General features: G+C 38.0%; 1 protein-coding gene across 1 annotated transcript in view; it reads right to left on the bottom strand.

The window, feature by feature from the left end:
• SLTM (SAFB-like, transcription modulator) overlaps positions 1-18,585 on the bottom strand; it is a 24,287-nt gene extending 5,702 nt beyond the window's left edge. The window contains 15 exon segments of the mRNA XM_010020888.1: positions 2-35; positions 1,079-1,242; positions 1,465-1,556; positions 1,929-2,089; positions 2,176-2,285; positions 2,378-2,527; positions 4,097-4,215; positions 6,138-6,187; positions 6,750-7,218; positions 8,577-8,604; positions 9,571-9,618; positions 10,061-10,246; positions 10,544-10,617; positions 18,244-18,331; positions 18,535-18,585. Of these exon segments, the coding sequence (XP_010019190.1) occupies positions 2-35; positions 1,079-1,242; positions 1,465-1,556; positions 1,929-2,089; positions 2,176-2,285; positions 2,378-2,527; positions 4,097-4,215; positions 6,138-6,187; positions 6,750-7,218; positions 8,577-8,604; positions 9,571-9,618; positions 10,061-10,246; positions 10,544-10,617; positions 18,244-18,331; positions 18,535-18,585 (1,824 nt within the window).
• Positions 18,586-18,784: the final 199 nt, after the last annotated feature.

Raw genomic sequence — 18,784 nt, 5'->3', positions numbered from 1 at the left:
GCTCACGACGCCCCCTCCCAGCAATTTCTCTTCGCCTAAAGAAAAGAGGAAAAAAGGAGAAGATGTAGCAGAAACCGAGCCGGCATTTCTCATCCAAAACTAACATCACCTGAAGAACAGATATCAAAAAAAACCTCTTTCAGAGTAAGGTCTTGACAGAAGTCCTGGTATAAGAAGTCTACTCCTTTTAGCCCCAAATAGCCAAACTGGTTTTAGCATATTCTATAGAACCATTTAAGCAGACAGCGGATACAGGAAAAGTTTTATTACCATCCTTGATGTATTTCATGCTGCATTCGTATTTCTATGTTGTCATTTGCAAACAATAACAACAGCTTAGCGAAGAATAGGATTTGGATCTTAAAAATAAAGGCTGTTTTAGCTCTTCTCCTCTTCAAGCTAACAAAAAATTTACTTATTGTTTTCTGTCTAAAACCAAGACAGACAAACATGACCACTCTGACTTGCACAGGTTAGTTACACTTGTCAACAGCTTCATTTTGCTTTCATCTTCCCACCTCCTATAGTACGTCCTACAAGATGTAGGAAAGGCATTTTCTTCTTTGAACTTTATGGTACAAATTCCTTCGTTTAGGGAAATCCAGCTAACAAAAGTCACTTAACTATCCTTTGCAAGCTTTTGGCCGGATGAAAAGAGCAGAAACAGTGTAGCTGTTTAGTCCTTTTATTTAAAGGGACAAGACTGTATTATGCTCGATTTGCCATCTAGATATACAACAGTTCTCTGCTTAAAAACAGACACCCCCAAATACTATTTTTGGTCACATCTCCTAGTCAACTTCTCATCTTTTCAAATAGAAAAGTGGCATGCAGTAACACTTATGAGATACACCCCCCATAACCAACACTAAGCTATGTGTTTACACGTATGGCTATTAACAGATGAAACAAAAATTTTGGAGTCCATTCATTTATATAGAGATACTGATAGGCAGAGTCCCAGACTTCTAGCATCTGAGCAAAAGGCTTGACAGAATGCATTCTGAGTGGGTTTCTAAATATAGTATCTGATCAATTAATGTAGAAAATAGCCTTTAGCAAAAAGTTGAATTACTACCTTCGGAGTTCAACAGCTCGTCGTATTCTTTCCAATCGAACCATGTGTTCTCGCAATCTCTGTTCCTTCATCTTTTCAAAAGGCAAGATATCCTTTCTACCCCTGTATTCCCTGAATTTCACTTTATCTTGAATAATACGCTCTTTGTTCCTCAACATCTGTGGCTATAGATAGAGATTACAATGGTTATTTCAGAAGTCTCATTCATTTAGGGAGATTTCTGGATGCTACGTTCAAGTATCATTAACTACTTAGCTATCCCGAAGCATACAAAGCTTCTATCTAAGCTTAACAGTTTGTGATAGTTATTGACTCTTCAGTGAAAGTATCAACTGTAAGGGAGTATCAAATCAGATAAGCATTGCATCAAATCTATAGATACTTACTTTATCAAACCTTCCCCTTCTAACTGTCCTAGTGTGGCCTTGGTCTCCTTTCATTTGGTCTAAAACTACAACTTGACCTGGGCTTTTACCACCTGGTGAGAGGGGGAGAAGAAAAAAAGAAAAAAAAAAAAAGAAAAAAAAGAAAAGAAAAGAAAAGAAAAAGAAGAAGGGTTTAACACACACATACATCCCTATTTGCCTGATACAGGTTTTCCTTAGTGAAATGTCCAAAGCCCTAAACGGAACCGTAACTGGTAGAAGCAGCATACCAGCACATGGCTGTAATTAAGTAGCAATATAAAATTTGGAAGCTTTTACATCAGCTCCAAAGTAATAATGTTACCAAGTCTAAAAAAAAAGAACAAGTGTTTAATTGTCTGGTTTCCAATAAGAGCAAGAACATGCCCACAAAACAAGTCAGACACACAGATTCAACAGGACAAAGACATGGCTATATGGCATACTTATTCTTTTCTTTTCTTCAGTTTTTTTAGTGGATTCTTGACTGGGGCCACTTGCTCCATTATCACTCTTCTCATCTTTACCTTCCGTTTTCTTGGCTTCTTTACTTTCTTTTTTTTCAGATTTCTCAGATTTCTTTTCTTCTTTTTTGGTTGAAGGAGTTCTTGTTAGGAAAGAAACACAAACACAATGAGGAAAATTCAACTTAAAGGGTTTTCACAACTTCAGAAGACACGTGCAATTTCTTACTTGCTGGCTTTATCACTTGAGGCAGTCTTTTTATCTCCCATGCTCCTACCAGAACCAGATTTATCATCACTTTCTTTCTTCAGCTCCTTTTTGGAGGGATCCCCTTTCACCTATATTTTTTCCCAAAAGCAAATAGGTTAATACAGATTCTTGCATCAGGTGGTCTATTTTGGGAAAACAGTTTTCATCTCATTAAACCTACTTTCTCAACAGAAATTTGTTGTCCATGCAGCTCTGTTCGATGAAGGTGTGCAATGCATCTAGCCACTTCTGTACTAGAAGACATTGTGACTATGCCATAACATTTTGCCCCCGGGCTTCGTGCATTTGTGACCACCTTTGCACCAAGTACCTATGTAAACAGGTAAAATTTAGGTTTTGAGAGAGACATTTCAGTAAGGAACCGACAGTATTCCAGTAATATTTTACCCTAGCATGTAAAAAACAAAACAAGTAAACCCCCCCACTAGAAAGACTGCCACTCCCAAGTTTTCAAAGGCATGTAATTCCACAGGAAATTGCAGCTTTGAGAACTTTATCCCAACTTCCACATCAAGGCATATTAATGCTTACATCCCATTTTGACCAGTCACAACCTCATGCACATGATCTAAATGCTTCTTCTGACAGTTACTGTCAGAATTCATTCACCACTGATCCGAATTTGACAGTTCATGTCTTGACAGATTAACCCCTCCAAAAGCTGCCAATTAGTGGCAGGAAGGTGTAAGTTGTATAATGTAGTAATTCAACAACAGGGCCAGTTCTTCAAAGGCATCTAGCAAATGCATTCAGCAATTCTAGCAACCAGCTCTTTGACACCTGCTCCTTGAGACAGCACCGTGTTCCTTGCTGGAATTTCTGTTACTACTGGAGCCAGTTGTCTTGATGTACTCATGCTCTAATGCAACAATATTATCTCTCTAGCAGCCTGTAATGGTACAGTCATTTAGACATTATGTATTTCCCAGTTAATTTTAAACTGGGAAGCTATGTAAATACAGGTAACAAGCATCTTTACAGCAAAACCAACTAAAGAATTAGAAGTTTTAACAAAACATACTCTTGGGTTTCAGCACTTGTGAAGGCATTAAATAAAATCACCTACTAAATTCATTAGAAAAATCAGATAGCCAATAATCAGCACACATGCTTGATATTCACAGTGCTAAGGTTCTAGCTAGTTCCCAAGATACAATCACATCATAACTGCACAGGCTTATAACAAACGCTGTGAATTTGCACAGTTATCAGCAGCTCCTTTGAGAAAACGAGAACAACTGCAATAAAACCAGTTTTTGAGAAGACTGCTTAGCTTATATGGATTCTGCGTTGTTCTACGGAATTTGTATGTTGAATTGAATCAAAAATCCACGAAAACAGACTTACTTTAAGCAGCCTGTAAAAAATTCATTAAGTCATTAAGAGAGTCCCTTAAAAGAACAGATAATGACCATAACTTTCTACCTATTTTTCCTATTCGTAAGCCCTCAGAAAACATTTTAAGAACAGTGTCACAAAGCAGCAGGTTCTTTAAAAACTGCTCACATTACAATTTTCCCAGTTAGCACATTACCTTCCCCTCGTGGTTAAACACAGTTGCTACAAAAGAACACAACCATCATTATTTAATGAAATTAAAACTTTAAGCCAGTCCTGACCAGTCACATTTGTGACATTTCTGTTGCATCCATCTTACCTCAGTGGCAAGAAAAATTTCTTACAATATTAACACCAGGTTCTTCCTGTAAGCATGCACCCTTTTTTAGATGCTGAAAATACTGGGTTTTTTTAGCTTACACTGGTTGGACATTTCAATTCAGACTTTTGCGTAAGTAAAGTATAACTCAATTTCTGCAACTGAATAGAGGAGGGAGAAGAGACACATACAACACACATGGTATCACCCCCCACGAAATACCTTTCCATATTTGCCAAAGAGATTTTTCAAGTCAGCAGCTTTTGTGTTGGAAGACAGTCCGCTAACCCACAGGTTTCTAGTTGAACTTCCACTGCTACCACTAACGCTGCTTGCACTTCCTGAAACAAGTTTTACAAAACAGCCAAAAAATTAAGGTGACAAAGGTACCATGAGTATCGAACTAAACTGTTGCTGAAAAGAGAAATTTAGCCTGTTACCTTTAAGTAACTGTTTATCTGGTTACCTTTCTTGAAAAGACTTCTATATAAAAAAAATATACGCAGTAAGATTTCATTCATGTACTCATGTATTGAAACCAACAGCTTGGCTAACACGTACCCGAATGACAGAGCTAGAAAAATCATACAGTTCTTTGTTAAAGGCATATTTTACCCTCATTTGGGTACGTACATTCAGTATCAACTTCTGAAACTTATCAATAACATTCATCCCAGAACATTTTTTTTTGCACCCATTTGCTCTTCATCAGCATATCTTAACAGTACTCGCATTACCAGAAGATAGCAGAAAGGCAACTAGAGGAGACTGAGCCTCCAGAATAATGTGGTCAATTCCCACAACTTCTTGAAATACATGCCTTCCATCCAGAACAGCTCTTTTAAGATGCTGCTGGATGCAGAACTGGATGCAACCCACCAGAATGATTCCTGCAAACTAAGGAAAATTCTAAAGAAAAACTAGAAAAACATTATGTGCCTTCAACACCCACAACCCCCCAGATATTAACCATTTTTGCAACAATATAGAACTGAGAGCAAGAGATTCATGTCATCTTACTCCCAAATCTTTTAGCCTTATATTATTTAGCTCAGCTTGTGGTTGTTTGCTGCTAAATGTATGAACTGCTTTTGCGTATGTTAAATTGCAGCCAGTGGTACAGGCAAGGCCAGGACTGGCGCTCAAGCTAAACAGTTTGAAAATTTGGTGGTATGCAGGGGTTTAAAAGGTCATTTAACCACCTTGAAGAAAAAGAATAATTTGCCTTCTTCAGTGCATCAAAGCAACAAATTTCAGTTATCAGCTATCGTCAAACTAGGGTATCTTGATAAACTGTGACACACTTAGAATGTCATAAAATATCAATGACGAGCCTTTGGCTATGTATTTTAAGACAGCCTTATAATAGTTCCAATTACAGTTATATATGCTACATGAAAGCACATTTGCAGTATTTCCATTTGAGTTCATTGTAAGCATACAACCATCATGAAAAGACTTGCATCTACAGAAGACTGAATTATCTCTGTCACAAAGTTTTTCCTCAGAAATTCATTTATCAGTTAAAATTCCATTCATCCATTAGTGATATGGGAGAGATTTTTTGACAAAGGTTTTTGGCAGAGAGCTTGCAGGCAAAATAAGGACACTCATGAGATTATACAAATGCATTTGTTCAGCTATGAAGCATTGGTATAACTGGTGACATTAACGTGCTCTTGAGCTCCACTCAAGTATGAGTTTGTAACCATAATACAGGGGTTTATGGTAAATGGATAGAAACTCTAACACAGACAAATAGGTCCAGCTTCAATGCACTAAACAACCAGAAGAGCTGTTATACTTGATTAAAAGTTCACTTTATTTAAAAATGAGCTAGAATTAAAAACAAGACAAAGAAGAAATCATTGGCATTATGTTTAATTACTTGCAATTATGTTTTGCTTATCTTGCATATAACATCAATCCAGACTGCTGTATGTAAGTTACAGCAGGCTTCTCTCAAAATTACACCTTCTCATCAAAACAAAGACTTGTGAAGTATTAAGTGGAATTTGCTCCCAGATGTATTGTGAAATAAGAGAATATATTTTCATGGCGTCTTTAGACTAAGTATTTTTGCTCTTATGAGGAATCTGGCACAAGGACAAAAAAACCCAACAGACACGACTATAGACCTAGTGACTACTGTACCTCTAGCATAATTTACTACAGGTGTATGAGCTCTAACATGTGGCAAGCAGGTTCTCAAACAGGAAAGCACTGAGTTCAGGACAATACTACCCTAATTTGTAATAGTTACCTTTATCATCCTTTGATGCTGTCTTGCTTTCTTTAGATTCCTTAGTAGAGCTAGAGAAGCAAATTAAAAATCAGAAGAAAATTGAAAATACAGAATGTGGTAAGTGTTGCATTTTACACTACTAAGACTAGTAGACAAGTTAACATTGCAAAAAATAAAAATAAAAAAGGGCTAGACTGTATATTTGAACAAATGATTCCCTTATGGATTCTTGCACTGATTTTCCCCAAGATGCCTGAAGATCTAGATTTTCTGACAACTCTATTCAGTGGATATATGGCAATCTTCTCCAGATTTCAGGACGGGGACTTGACTTCATTTTGTGTTCTTAGAACTGATAGCTGTTCATTACCATCATCACAAGGACATTTAAAAACTCGTCAATTTGAAAAAACCAAATAAATGCTGACAATTCGACAATGCAATCAGAAGGACATAGTGTCTATACGAAGATCTTGAATTTTAAAAAGTAACTTATGGCGGTCAAAAAAATCTATAGGCAGGAGCATAGGATACTAATTATAAGATTCTTGCTGCTACCCCCATAATGTAGAGTGATCTTATTGAATGCTGGTACTCAGTATCGTAAAGAACTGACATAGAAAAACAAACCTCTTTGCTTGACCAGAGGCCCCAGTAGACGAGGGACCTTTCTTCAAAGTATCCTTTTCTTTGTCTCCAGATTCTGCTTTCTTTGAACTTTCTCTGGCTTCCTTCTTGACGGGATCACCCTTCACGCAGTCTTCCTTCTTACCATCTTTATGGTTCTCAGTCATCTCATAGTCCTTGCTTTCCTTCTCCAGGCTCTGTGAAATGGCATCCTGCCCATCCTTTGGCTTACTTGCTTCAGAATCTGTAATTTTCACATTTTTACCTGTTTCTAGGAGGTCATCACCATCAAAATCCAGAGTGATGGCATCTTCAGCCTGGATTGTAACCGATATGTTATCATCCTCAGCTTCTTTCACAGAGGTGTTAGCTTCCATCTCTTCGTGAGCCGTGTGATCAGCCTCAGCTAGGCTTTCTTCTGAAGGAAGAGGTTTAGATACTTCTTGTGTACCATCACCAGAACCTGCTTTATCTAAGAGGATTTAACAGGAATAAATATGGCAAAACAGAAGTTTAAACAATTTCATATGCATAAGCTAGAATAGGACCTAGAAAATACAAAGCCAGTTATTAGCACTGATGGAAGGTTAGAAAAAAAAAACACAAGGTGTATTAACACAAATATAAATCCTTTACCCAGGATCACTTATTCTTCCATGGCAAAACACATTTTCTAGAGACAAATACCAAAACATTAGGAGGGAGAATATGGTTCCATCCTGGAGATACCCGTTCTTCATAAGAAGTATCCATTTTCCAGTTTAGGATTTAGTGTTCCAGAAGAAAATAGTTGCTTTGGATGCTCACAGTTTGATTTAATCTGTCTTTGAATCTTCGTGGTTCTAGGACTTCTTCCCAAATCCGAAAGAATTACAGTCTTGGAGAATTTCAGCCAGTCTTCCACGCTGGGGTTCTCCTTTGCTTTTTCCTTTCCTAAGCAGTTGTTAGGCAGTCAAGTTATAGCTGTACAAGGCTGCTGCAGAACACGGAGTGAGCCTTAATCCAGAGTTCGTAGACAAACGGTTCTCAGTCTTCATCCACTGGAGAGATTTTCCATCTCAGTCCGACACAGGCATCTCCAACCATATTCTTGGATTTGTGCAGTCGGGGCACTTCAGCCATAGGGTCCCTCGTAAACGTGGAGTCTGCAGTTTTATCCTGTAGCTTCAGTAATGTGTTTATCCCATCTTTTGTAAAGCGATGGTGTTCCATGTCCTTTGTAGTCCACAATACGCAGAATCCTTAAGACTTCTGTCCAGGAAGTCTGTTTGCCCAAGTGCATTACATTCCTTCTGTAGTTTCACTAATGAGCATAGCTTACAAAAAGTAGCCACTCCACAGGTTTCCAAACACTTGGTTTACCATCCTATATACAACTGGTATTTCTAAGTGACAATAAGCCAATGATACGATGGTCCATACATTTATTGGGTGCTCAAGTTCAGTGTAAGGGTGTATCATTTCACTCAATTAAAAATCAGTTACTGCAGTGCAAGTTGGAAGCTCTCACATCAAGACTTACCGTATATTAAAATTGGAGTCCTTTAATACTATGTTTTTTTCATTAAGAATCATAGTATTACAGCTATATTACACATCCACCACAGTAACTGATAAGTACTGCAATCAACTCTTAAGAGTGAAATAACTCTTAGGAGTGAAATAAACCCACTGACTGCCATGATTCCAGGAGCTGGGCTTAATAAGGAGACAACTAATACTTAGTACTGGAGACAAGCCTAGTATTAGGAAAGAGATTGAATATTACAAGAGAAAGTCGCCTGCTCTAACAGACTAAGACGTCTGAACTCTATTAAACTTTAAACATACCTTTCTCATTTTCTTCATCTTCACCATCCTGCAAGAAAAGAAAGTCAAGACTAAATGGCTCCTACTTTAAAACTTTAAGCAGAACAGTTTGTAGTTTCCACAGAATTTCTACCCTTTGAAGGCAAATCAATGAACCCCAAACTGTTTTCAAAGAAAAGATGGTCTAGAAACCAAGCCTGTGCATCTCTCCCTTGCCAAATCACTGAAAATTTGTACAAAACTTCACTGGTGTGTACCTGCAACACCTGCAGTTTGCAATTAGAACACACAGTTATTTTTCTTCCCCTTAACTCAATGGGACATTTCTAAACTGTTCCATATCTTGCTAAAGCCTTCAGAATGGCTGACGCTCTGGTGATTACTACATTCAATGCAAGTAATCCATCATGAGCTTTAAAATCTTAGAAGAGAAGTCAGGAACTAGGTAGACTTCCTCCACTAGGTACTTAAAAATGAAACCAAGATCTTGAAAGGTATTTACTTATTTATCATTAGCATCACAGACCAAGACATGCTGTACAAGATGTCCCTTTTCAGACATCAATTCCATGTAACTTAGAATGACTTTCTGAACTTAAAGATGTTACAGATGTATTAACACCACCACCACCACTCAAACCCAATGCTTCCCCTGCTCCCGTTCTCTAAAGGCAAATTTCTACATTAAAACAGGAGTTTAGGTGTACATACTAAGATAGCATTAGGTATACTCCTTTGAAGTATTTCTAAGAGGGTTTGAAATATACTCCTTTCTAAGTCTATGCACTAAATGCTCCCAAATTGTAGACAGGAATTTGCACTTAAACAGGACATCTTATTTTGGAATCACAATTATCTGCATTATAAAAAAATGTGACTGAAAGCTTCCTGTACTGTTTTTACCTGTTTTGTATTACCTCACCTGACCCTATGATACATGCTGGAACAAAAACCCTGATCTTTTCCAACTAAACAGACATGAAAATCAGCTTAACAGAAATGATCTGGAACTCACATGGACAGTTGGAAAAGCATAATCTTCTATGTCTTGACCTTCATTTTCCTATAAGAACATAAAAAGGACTTGCTCAGCAAAGAATCTGTAAAACGCTTCAACATTCAAAGAGTCAAGAGATGCGTTTAACTCAGAAAACATTTTAGTTAAGTGGAATCACACTTGGGAAGGTGAACATCAATGAGCACATCTCATTACTTGTGTCCTTCAGCTCAGTGTTCAGATTACGTATGTGACTACTAGTGTCAGGGAAAAAGCCCACTTAGGAACTCTGCATGGACTGCAGTAGTATTTTATCAGTCAAACCACACCACATCTGTTTCAGGACTATTCGAACACAAGTCAAGGAGAACAGAAAGGAAAAAAAGTGCTAAATTATCTTTTACAGATAAGCAAGACAAACCAAAAGAAACCCAAACCCTAGTTCTGACTTCCTAGTGATATAAGCACATTTTGCCAATAAAAATACACGTAAAATACAACAAAATACCTGACTCATAGAATCCTTTTCTGTATCTTCTGTTGTCTCTGCTGGCTCCGTGTCACGGTATCTTTTCTTTTCTGCAGATGGTAGTTCTTTTGAACTCAAGTTCTCATCTTCAACAGATTCTTTGAAGTCTTTTAATTCATCATTTCCGTCTTGATCGCTTGCATCTTGAGTCTCCAATTCGCTTTCCTTTTGGTGCGAAAAACAATTATTTGACATTATAAGGGTGTTAGTTATATTCTGAGAAATTAATGGGTAGAATCACTGTTTCTGCAAAATACTGTAACACATCCATAATAAAAATTCATAGCATGTTTAAAAAAACCCACACACCTTCACACCCTTAGGCACCACAGCTGTGAACACAGGAAAAACAATGCTCCAAATTTCCACATAAATTAGCACAAAGAAAGCAGAAGCTTATTTTGGTAAATAAAGCCAAACATCAATCTTAAACACAAACTCAGAAAAGAAAAAATTACATACTTTTATTACCTTGACAAAGGAATCATCTTCAACCGAAGCATCACCAGTTAATTCATCAGCTTCATGCTTTTTACCTGGAATGATAGGATATACTAATTATCGGAGCTACTCCATATAGCAGACTTTCTTTCAATACTGAAAATATACTGTATATTTCAATACTGAATACTGCGTTGGGCCTTAGTTTATCTGAACTGTTCACTATAAGATGACCCTTCCCAAACTGAGTATTTTTAAGGTCAGCAGAAAAAAACGGGAGCTGAGCAAGCGTGAGCAATTAATGCTGTTGCATATACAAGCAGTTACATCCAAGTTAGTGATTTTAATACCAATCCTTCTATTTTGGTTGATAATGGAATTCAAGAGAACATCAAACTGTGCGTTTCTAGAATCACTGGAGTTATCTAGACATTACGACTTAAGACATTGGAAAGGCCTTGCCTTATAGCATAATTAGCATCAACTGAGCAATTTAGGTTAGAAGGGTCCTCTAAAGGTCATCTAGTCCACCTAACCTGCTGAAAGTAGAGCCAAGTTCCAAGTATAATCAGATAGTTCAGGTTTTATCTAGCTATGTCTTTGACTATCCACAAGTATGGCAGTTGCAAGCCTCTCCAAGCCATCTTTTTGAGTGCTTTTCATCACTAGTTGTAACTACCAGCAGAAGAATTGAGTGAGGTGAAACACTTGTGTTTTCTACATATTCTTTATTGTACTAGGGCATGTACCATTAAAGAATTCAGTTCTTTCAGAACATGCACACTTTTCTCTAATAAAGATACCTCTGTGGAGATAACAACTAGACATAGTTCCCTTTGAAACCCACTGCATTTCCTTAGTCTTCTGTAAAAACAAGACCAAATAACACTAGATACAAACATCTCCACGCAAACACACTCTACTCTTTCTAGAGCATTCTGTCTGATTCATTCTATCAAAGATTAGCCTATGTGATGGTTTTCAGTAACTCAAGGTACAAAACCAGTTCTGTTAGGAAGTGGCTTTACTATTTTCTACTGAAACTCAGTGTCAATTCAAGATGTAAATGAGATGTCAGTCATGATCAGTACTTAATGCTTTACTTTTTGACATCTAATCTTTTCCCATCCTCAGCTCTTAGGCTCTCAGCTCAAGAGGGACGTGGACCTGCTCAAGTTCAGAGGAGGCCACAGAGGTGCTGCGAGGGCTGGAGCAGCTCTGCTCTGGAGCCAGGCTGAGAGAGTTGGGCTGGTTCAGCCTGGAGAAGGCTCCTTAAGGGGAGACCTTAGAGCAAGAGTAGCTTCCAGTGCATAAAGGGCCTACAAGAGATCTGGAGAGGGACTTCTACACAGGCATGTAGTGACAGGACAAGGGGGAATGGCTTTAAACTGACAGAGGAGGGATTTAGATTAGATATTAGGAAAAAAAAATTCTTCCCTGTGACAGTGGTGAGGCACTGGCATAGGTTGCCCAGAGCTTTCAGCAACCTTGTCTAGTCAAAGGTATCCCTGCCCATGGCAGCGAGGTTGGAATTGGATATGTTTAACGTCCATTCCAACCCAACCCATTCTATGATTCTATTCTTCATCTATATTCTATTCTTCATCCTCTAATGAATTGTTAAATCAATTCTATAGATGTTCAAAAGGAGTAGAAAAGAAAACAGTCAGCCAAAGTTTGATACAGAGAGAGATTTCTACTGCCTGGAACGGTTGATTTTCGTGAGCAGTTAATTTGCATAGTCTTTCATACAGAGCTCTTAAATTGCATTTTAAAGCTCGGAAATGCTCAACTACAGGGGCAGAAGAGACTACTGTTTTGGTTTTACTTAGATTCTAATTGGTTTTACTCATTTCACTGAAAGATGGCACTCTGACAGTACTCCTATATACAGCATATTGTTTTCAGTTTTAGACACACACTAGTCCCTAGGAAAAGACATATGGCAGAAGTTATTTCTATGATTGCAAAATATGAGATCTAAGCATTCAGATCCAAATACATAAAGAGATCGTCCCTGATTTTAATTAACTTAAAACAAACAAAACATTCCCGATTCGTATTTGTAATGCAATAGATTTGCAAGACTTCGGTGCAGAAAGCCAGCAACACAGGTATACTTAGGAAAGCTGCCTTTCCTCAGAAAGAGGCATGTGCTTACATTGGGAAGGACAGTTTCTGATCTGCATCACAGCTGATGTCTGAAAGCAAGACTAACCCAAATCTCGTACTTCTATTTTAGCATTCTGTGATAGAATCTACAGCAACATATGCCTTTGATGTAAATTAAAAATCCAGTGAGAAATAGCAAGGACTTCTACACACATTCAAGTGTTTTCTGTTTTGCCCCTCTCACACTTCAGTTCTTTAGTTTGTTAAACCTGAAAGACCAAGTTTTCCCTGCATCCCGTATCCAGCCAAGCGTACACAGAGACAGCCAAAACCACACAGCAGATGCTAGACATATTTAGCAACTATCTAGCATATACTATCATGAAAACTGTTTAAATTCACTCATTTTGTGTGAGGAAATCTCAGAGGTGAACTAGAACCTAGACTTTATTAGGGAATCAAAAGAAAAAAAATCTACCTCAAATTAGTCCCATTATTCTGCAACAGCAGCTAGAGAATTGTATTTTATTGACATGTCCTCATCAAGAGGAAGTTGTACCTTTCAGTAACGAAGCTGTCAATATATTTTGTTTGCTGCTAGATTAGGCCAAACAGGAATACATGTTTTCATTCGCCTTTCTTCAGTCTTGCTGTCTTTCTTTGCACTGTCTCATTTACTCCAAGTACCAGAGGTACTTGAATGAGGAGACCTGAACAATGACCTTCACTTTCCAGCACCAAGACACAGAGTGGTAGGAAATCTGTCTTCCTCTCTCAGTTCTGTGTTTTGGTCACTCTGATCTGGTTGGTCACACTGCTCAAAAGCAGTGCTTCACAGTTCTGATACAGTTTTCAGAACTTGGTACAGTAACACCCCAAAAAGCCAGCATCCACAAAAATTCAAAACTTCCAGAGTCCCCAGAAATTCAAAACTTTTCCACACTGATACTCATCCCCAGTGGGCTCATGAAAGGCACACTTGGCTCTGTTTCACAGGATGAGAATCAGATTGCAGCAAACACCTTTCAGAAACTTCCTGTGAACTTACTCAAGACTGGTATCACTCTTGAGGAAAATAACTGGGATTAAAGGGTATGTTAACAACCATAGAACAGCTGGACCTTCTGCAGACAGCAGTGGTCTGACAGGTACAGCAGTTGTCAATACATGATAAAATTTCTATACAGTTTTATCCATGCAGTTGCTATTGAAAATGTCCGTGGTGTAGGCAGCACTCACCACAAAGCTGGGTGCCGAACATCACAAATATTAATTTACCTTGGAATGATGGCACTCCTTTATAAGCCATGCTCAATCACTTTTCTGGCAATGGCTATATATCATAAAATTGCAACCCACTATTTAAATAGAGAAAGAATATTCTCCTTAGAAGATTAAGAACATCTTTCAAATGTTGGTTTAATGCTACAGAGGTTTAGCTTTTCTCCCATTTACAGGCCTAAAGTAGCACAACCTTGTTCTACCTTTGAATGGTCTTCTACATGAGAAATTCAGGCTTATGCAGAACTATAGAAAAGTATTTTGGAGAAGTCTTAAACCAGACATATGCAGAAGTAGATTAACACACTTATAAAATTTTGGAAGAATTAGTGTTTGCATTTCTTCTGGTATTTCTGCCGGAGCCCCAACAGGTTTCTGTTGTAGCTGATGCTAAAGATTGATCAAAAACATGAGACAGGAGACAAAAAGGAAGAAGTGGAAAGAAAATCTTCAGAATGGAAGAAACTCTTTATAGCATTATTTAGTTAAGAGGTCTGCTGCAATTTGAATAGCATCATTTGCCACAATATTAATGAAAGCAAATTATCCTCTTATATTTCTGTATTTTTAAATGGTATCAACAGAGGAATAAGAACATTTAAGTCTTCTCCAGTGTCTGTTCTTATTCACTTATGGTTTTTAGAAAGGAGGCCTTTTGAAGGCCAACAGTGTACAACTTACTTTTGTTTTTAAGTAACTCAACAGTTTGAACAAAGAAGTCAAAACCTGTTGGTTGCAGCATTTGATCTAACAGTACTGGCAAATTCAGTACGCAAACTAGAGGGGTACTCAAGACACAAAGTAATAGGTATCTGACTGGCCTTAAAAAGTTGAAAAGCTGCAAATAAATATCTCTGCTCACATTAATTCTCTAAGGTTAAAACTGATTAGCCTAGAATCTGTCCTTCACCCACACTAATTCCAAAACTTTGCAGAAAAGTAACCTTCAATCACTAAGTTATGATGTATCCATATGCTAGAGTATTTTTGGCTGTAAATAGTTCAAAGGAATGGTCACATTGGAAACAATTGGAAGATACTTCATACTAGAAGTAACTTCTTCTGGATTATCAGAATAAGCAGCAGAATGTTCAGGCTTGAAAAGAACATCTTTTTCTAAAAACTCTTATCTTTGTACAAGTAGATAAATTTGTCCATAGCTACTAAAATCCAGGGTGGAAAGGCACAGCTGAGGCAATTAAAGACGGGGCATTTGGTATTTGTTCCATCTTTAAGCTTTCTAACTTTAAAATCAGCTGATCTCACCTGTATAGCTTTTCTGGTCAGCTCTTCTGCAGTTCTTCGTTATCCCAAATACTGAATTAAATTAGCTTCCAGAAAAAGTGTTAGATTTTGACTGATTTTGCATACAGGATCAATCAAGGGTTCTTGTTGGATTACAGAATCCTTCTGCAAACATTCTTTAAGTCATGATGCAAAGTTCACTTCCCTGATGAAGATCCACATGGCTCCCTCTATGTTATATCAACTTTGGGCAAGTCAGTAAACACCCTATTCTAAATATGACTCCTTTTTCATACACTATCTTATGCTGTAGAACTCGGTACAGGACACTGGAGAGCTGCTATTTGTTTTGTAAAAAAGAAGGTCTACATTCAAACCAGTTTAGTCAAGGTCTTTTTCTTCTGCTCAGTGTTTCACAGATATTTCTTTCTTATCTCACAGGAAGTTGGCTTTGTATCATCATTGTCAAAAGCTTTGCACAGTCCAGTTAAAAACTGCAGTATATACTCAGTTGATAGATCATTTTATCAGGGTATTACAAGATCTTGTTCTACGAGAGTAAATTCCACTCTTAGCCTTATTCTAACTCCTCTTTTGTCAATGTACACACAAAAAAAAGCAACAAGAGAGAAAACAGATATCTCACACACCCCCTGCACACACTATTCCCCCTCTAGTTCAGCCTGCATCAACATTCCAGGTCAAGTTTTTCTAAGAGACAATGCTAGGGAATTAGACATCTCACTTCTTCCACAGACCTTAAGAGTTGCAGTAAAACTGGCTACAGAAGACATTCAGGTCTAAAATCGACACCATCTGACACAGTTCATGATTTTTTAGAAGGGAAACCTCCTTCCTTCATCTCTCTCCCCTATTCACCCCTCTCTGCCTGCTGTAAGGAAGTTTATTCATTACTCCCTGGCATTTTCTGAGGCTGTATTTTCTTCATAAGTTAATATATAATATTTCTACCTGCCTTTGTATAGCAATAGCAGCATCAGGAATAAATACTATTGAACTAGTAGTGCCTGGACACCAGCAAAGTACTTAAAGATCCATTAGCATTAGACTGAAGCTGTGGGGCAGGGAGGAAGCAAAAGGCCTAGAGCAATCTGTCAGCAAAATCAGTAAATGAGGCAACACTATGCATAGTGAACAACATGTATAAGCACAAAGAGGATCAAGATAGTTAATTTAAATGAAAATTCAGTCCTATTGGATTCAAGTGATGGGCATGCATCTCCCACAAGCCTCTGAAACTTTTCTAGCAACACATTAGGGAATGGATTTTTTGAAGTGCCAGATTTCCAAGTTCTGATGGATACTTTCTGATTACTAGTAACATCTTTCAGCAGAAAGCACCAGAGAGAGACAGATAAAAATCAGAATCTGTAGTTAACACATACAAGTAATTGTTAAAAAGAAAGGATACATATTCTTTCTTACAGTTAGAAGTAAACCAATTAAGACCAAAAAAGATTTTTCCTAGATGAATTACAGTTTTTCTTGTTCAACACTTGGAAGATTAGTACAGCATGAACCTTCTTACTTTTGGCACAAAATTTGCTCATAAGGCTTTTATAATCCAAAAAGTAATGAGGAAAAACTCTTCAGCTTGCAAAGTGAGCAGATAAGAACTTCATGAAGGTCATATTTTACTTTGAAGTTTACCAAGAAGTACACGTTACACACACACCTTAGAATTCCACAGAAGAGGTGGCAGGGAAGAGTTACTGAAGCCCTGCCTCAGGCAGCAACATCACTAGTAGACAAACTACCTTTGCAGGAGCAAAATTAAAAGAGAAGCTGGTTCAAGAACATAATGCACATCATGGTATTAGTTTGGAGAACAGGAGGATGAAAAGCAGGAGGTAAGTGTTCATTACTGCAGAGCAAGTAGCCATTTAAATCGCTACATGAAAAGTTGTAGAAGCCTTTCCTTATTTAGCTTCCAAGAAGTTTTCTTAAGCATCAATTACCTTTCCAGAGTAGGGAATAAAGTAATGTTACAGAAGAAAATGAAACCACACTGTGGAACAGTTTATTCCCTTTTGCTTTTCTACTGTGTCCAAAGTACAGGTAAGTTATTCAAACTTTCTAAGCAGAATTTATTACTCGTTTCCCCACTCACAGCACCAGACAACAGCATGAATAATCACTTCCACCACAAAACTCAGCCTCAGTTAGGTGACAGTGGTATAAGATCGATCGTTTCCGAAACAGGTGTCTATAGCACACTTATGAACATTCCTAGCATGTATGTTCAGTGAAGAACGCCATGCATAAACCAGACATTTCCCAGTATTACTTGATTATAAATGCTGCCAGTACAACAGAAAACAAAACTCCAAACTAACATCCTCCAGAACTTAAACATTATTAAATACTGTAATAAATACTTATGCAGAAGAAAACATAGCCAACAAATCTGTATAGAATCTAAATAATTTTTTTTCACAAGAGGAAAACTAAAAATCTCTTAATTAAGACATCTCACAGTGAGCCTTCAGAGCCCATTCAGGAAATTCCTATGTATAAATCCTGTCTTCAGTAAAAAGTATGCTGATAAACCCAAATACCCTACCACGTATTATCGTACACTCATCACTAGGTCCAACACCTTCTCATGGATTAACAACCTCTTAGTTCTCCCTTTGCTGTTACACAGACACTCCTAAGACACTAGAGATACCCATCCCTGTCCCCAGAGCAGCACAGCAGTTCCTATACCCACTCTGCACCCATAACACTCTGTGTTCAGGAGTGAACGCAGCATATTCCAAAAACCCCATAGATGACCTACACAGCCTCAGCACACACAGCACAAGTCTACAAGATCTGCAGGTAGTACAGCTGCTACCTCATAACATATCTCTTAACATTGTCTATCCAGCATTCCTATATATTGCCTATATACAGTGACTAAAAACAGATGAGTAAGGCAAGAAACGTCTCATGATAGAAATCATGGACAGCAAAGTCACAACTGTATCCAAACTACAGGCCACAGTTCCACACTCCTTTAAAGTGATACATGCCACAAAACCTGGTTAAAAATGTAATGTATATCCATAGATCTTAACCTTTGCCTTTAGTTGGTTTCTTGGTGGGTGTGTCAGCCGAAACAGTTATTTCAATATTATCTGGATCGCCTCCTTCCTCTTCAATAGCCTAAATAAGACCAAAACACAAAAATTCAGTTTTTAATGGATTTCAGTGGGACTCCAAACAATTAGATTTTAGCAGAAGTCAGTGAGACAATTATTTTTTCCATCTCAAAAGTATTTTAAAAACCACTTTGGGTTAAACCTTTCGCTTAGAGTGACGGAGGGAACGCTAATGATAATGGCAAGAGTTTAAGCTGTTAAAATGACATGTTCAAAGCACAGTTTATCAAGGATCAGCGCATTTCTCTTCGGAAACATAGCACTAGAAAGCTAGTACGACATCCATGATGACATTAAGGGCAGCACGAAAACAGGGCGGAGGGCAGCTCAGAAACCCTGCAGCAAGAGCCAGCCCCAGGGCTCGCCCCAGCGGCCGACCTACGAGTTCCAACGCCCAGGGTGGCGGGAGGGCCGCAAGGCCGCGGGGCGAGCTCCACCGGCTGGGACACCGAGCCCG

Source organism: Nestor notabilis, unplaced genomic scaffold (genome assembly GCF_000696875.1).
Source record: "Nestor notabilis isolate BGI_N333 unplaced genomic scaffold, ASM69687v1 scaffold6278, whole genome shotgun sequence".
Classification (NCBI taxonomy): domain Eukaryota; kingdom Metazoa; phylum Chordata; class Aves; order Psittaciformes; family Psittacidae; genus Nestor; species Nestor notabilis.
Note: the sequence above shows the minus strand (reverse complement) of the source record. Positions and strands in the feature narration are given on the sequence as shown.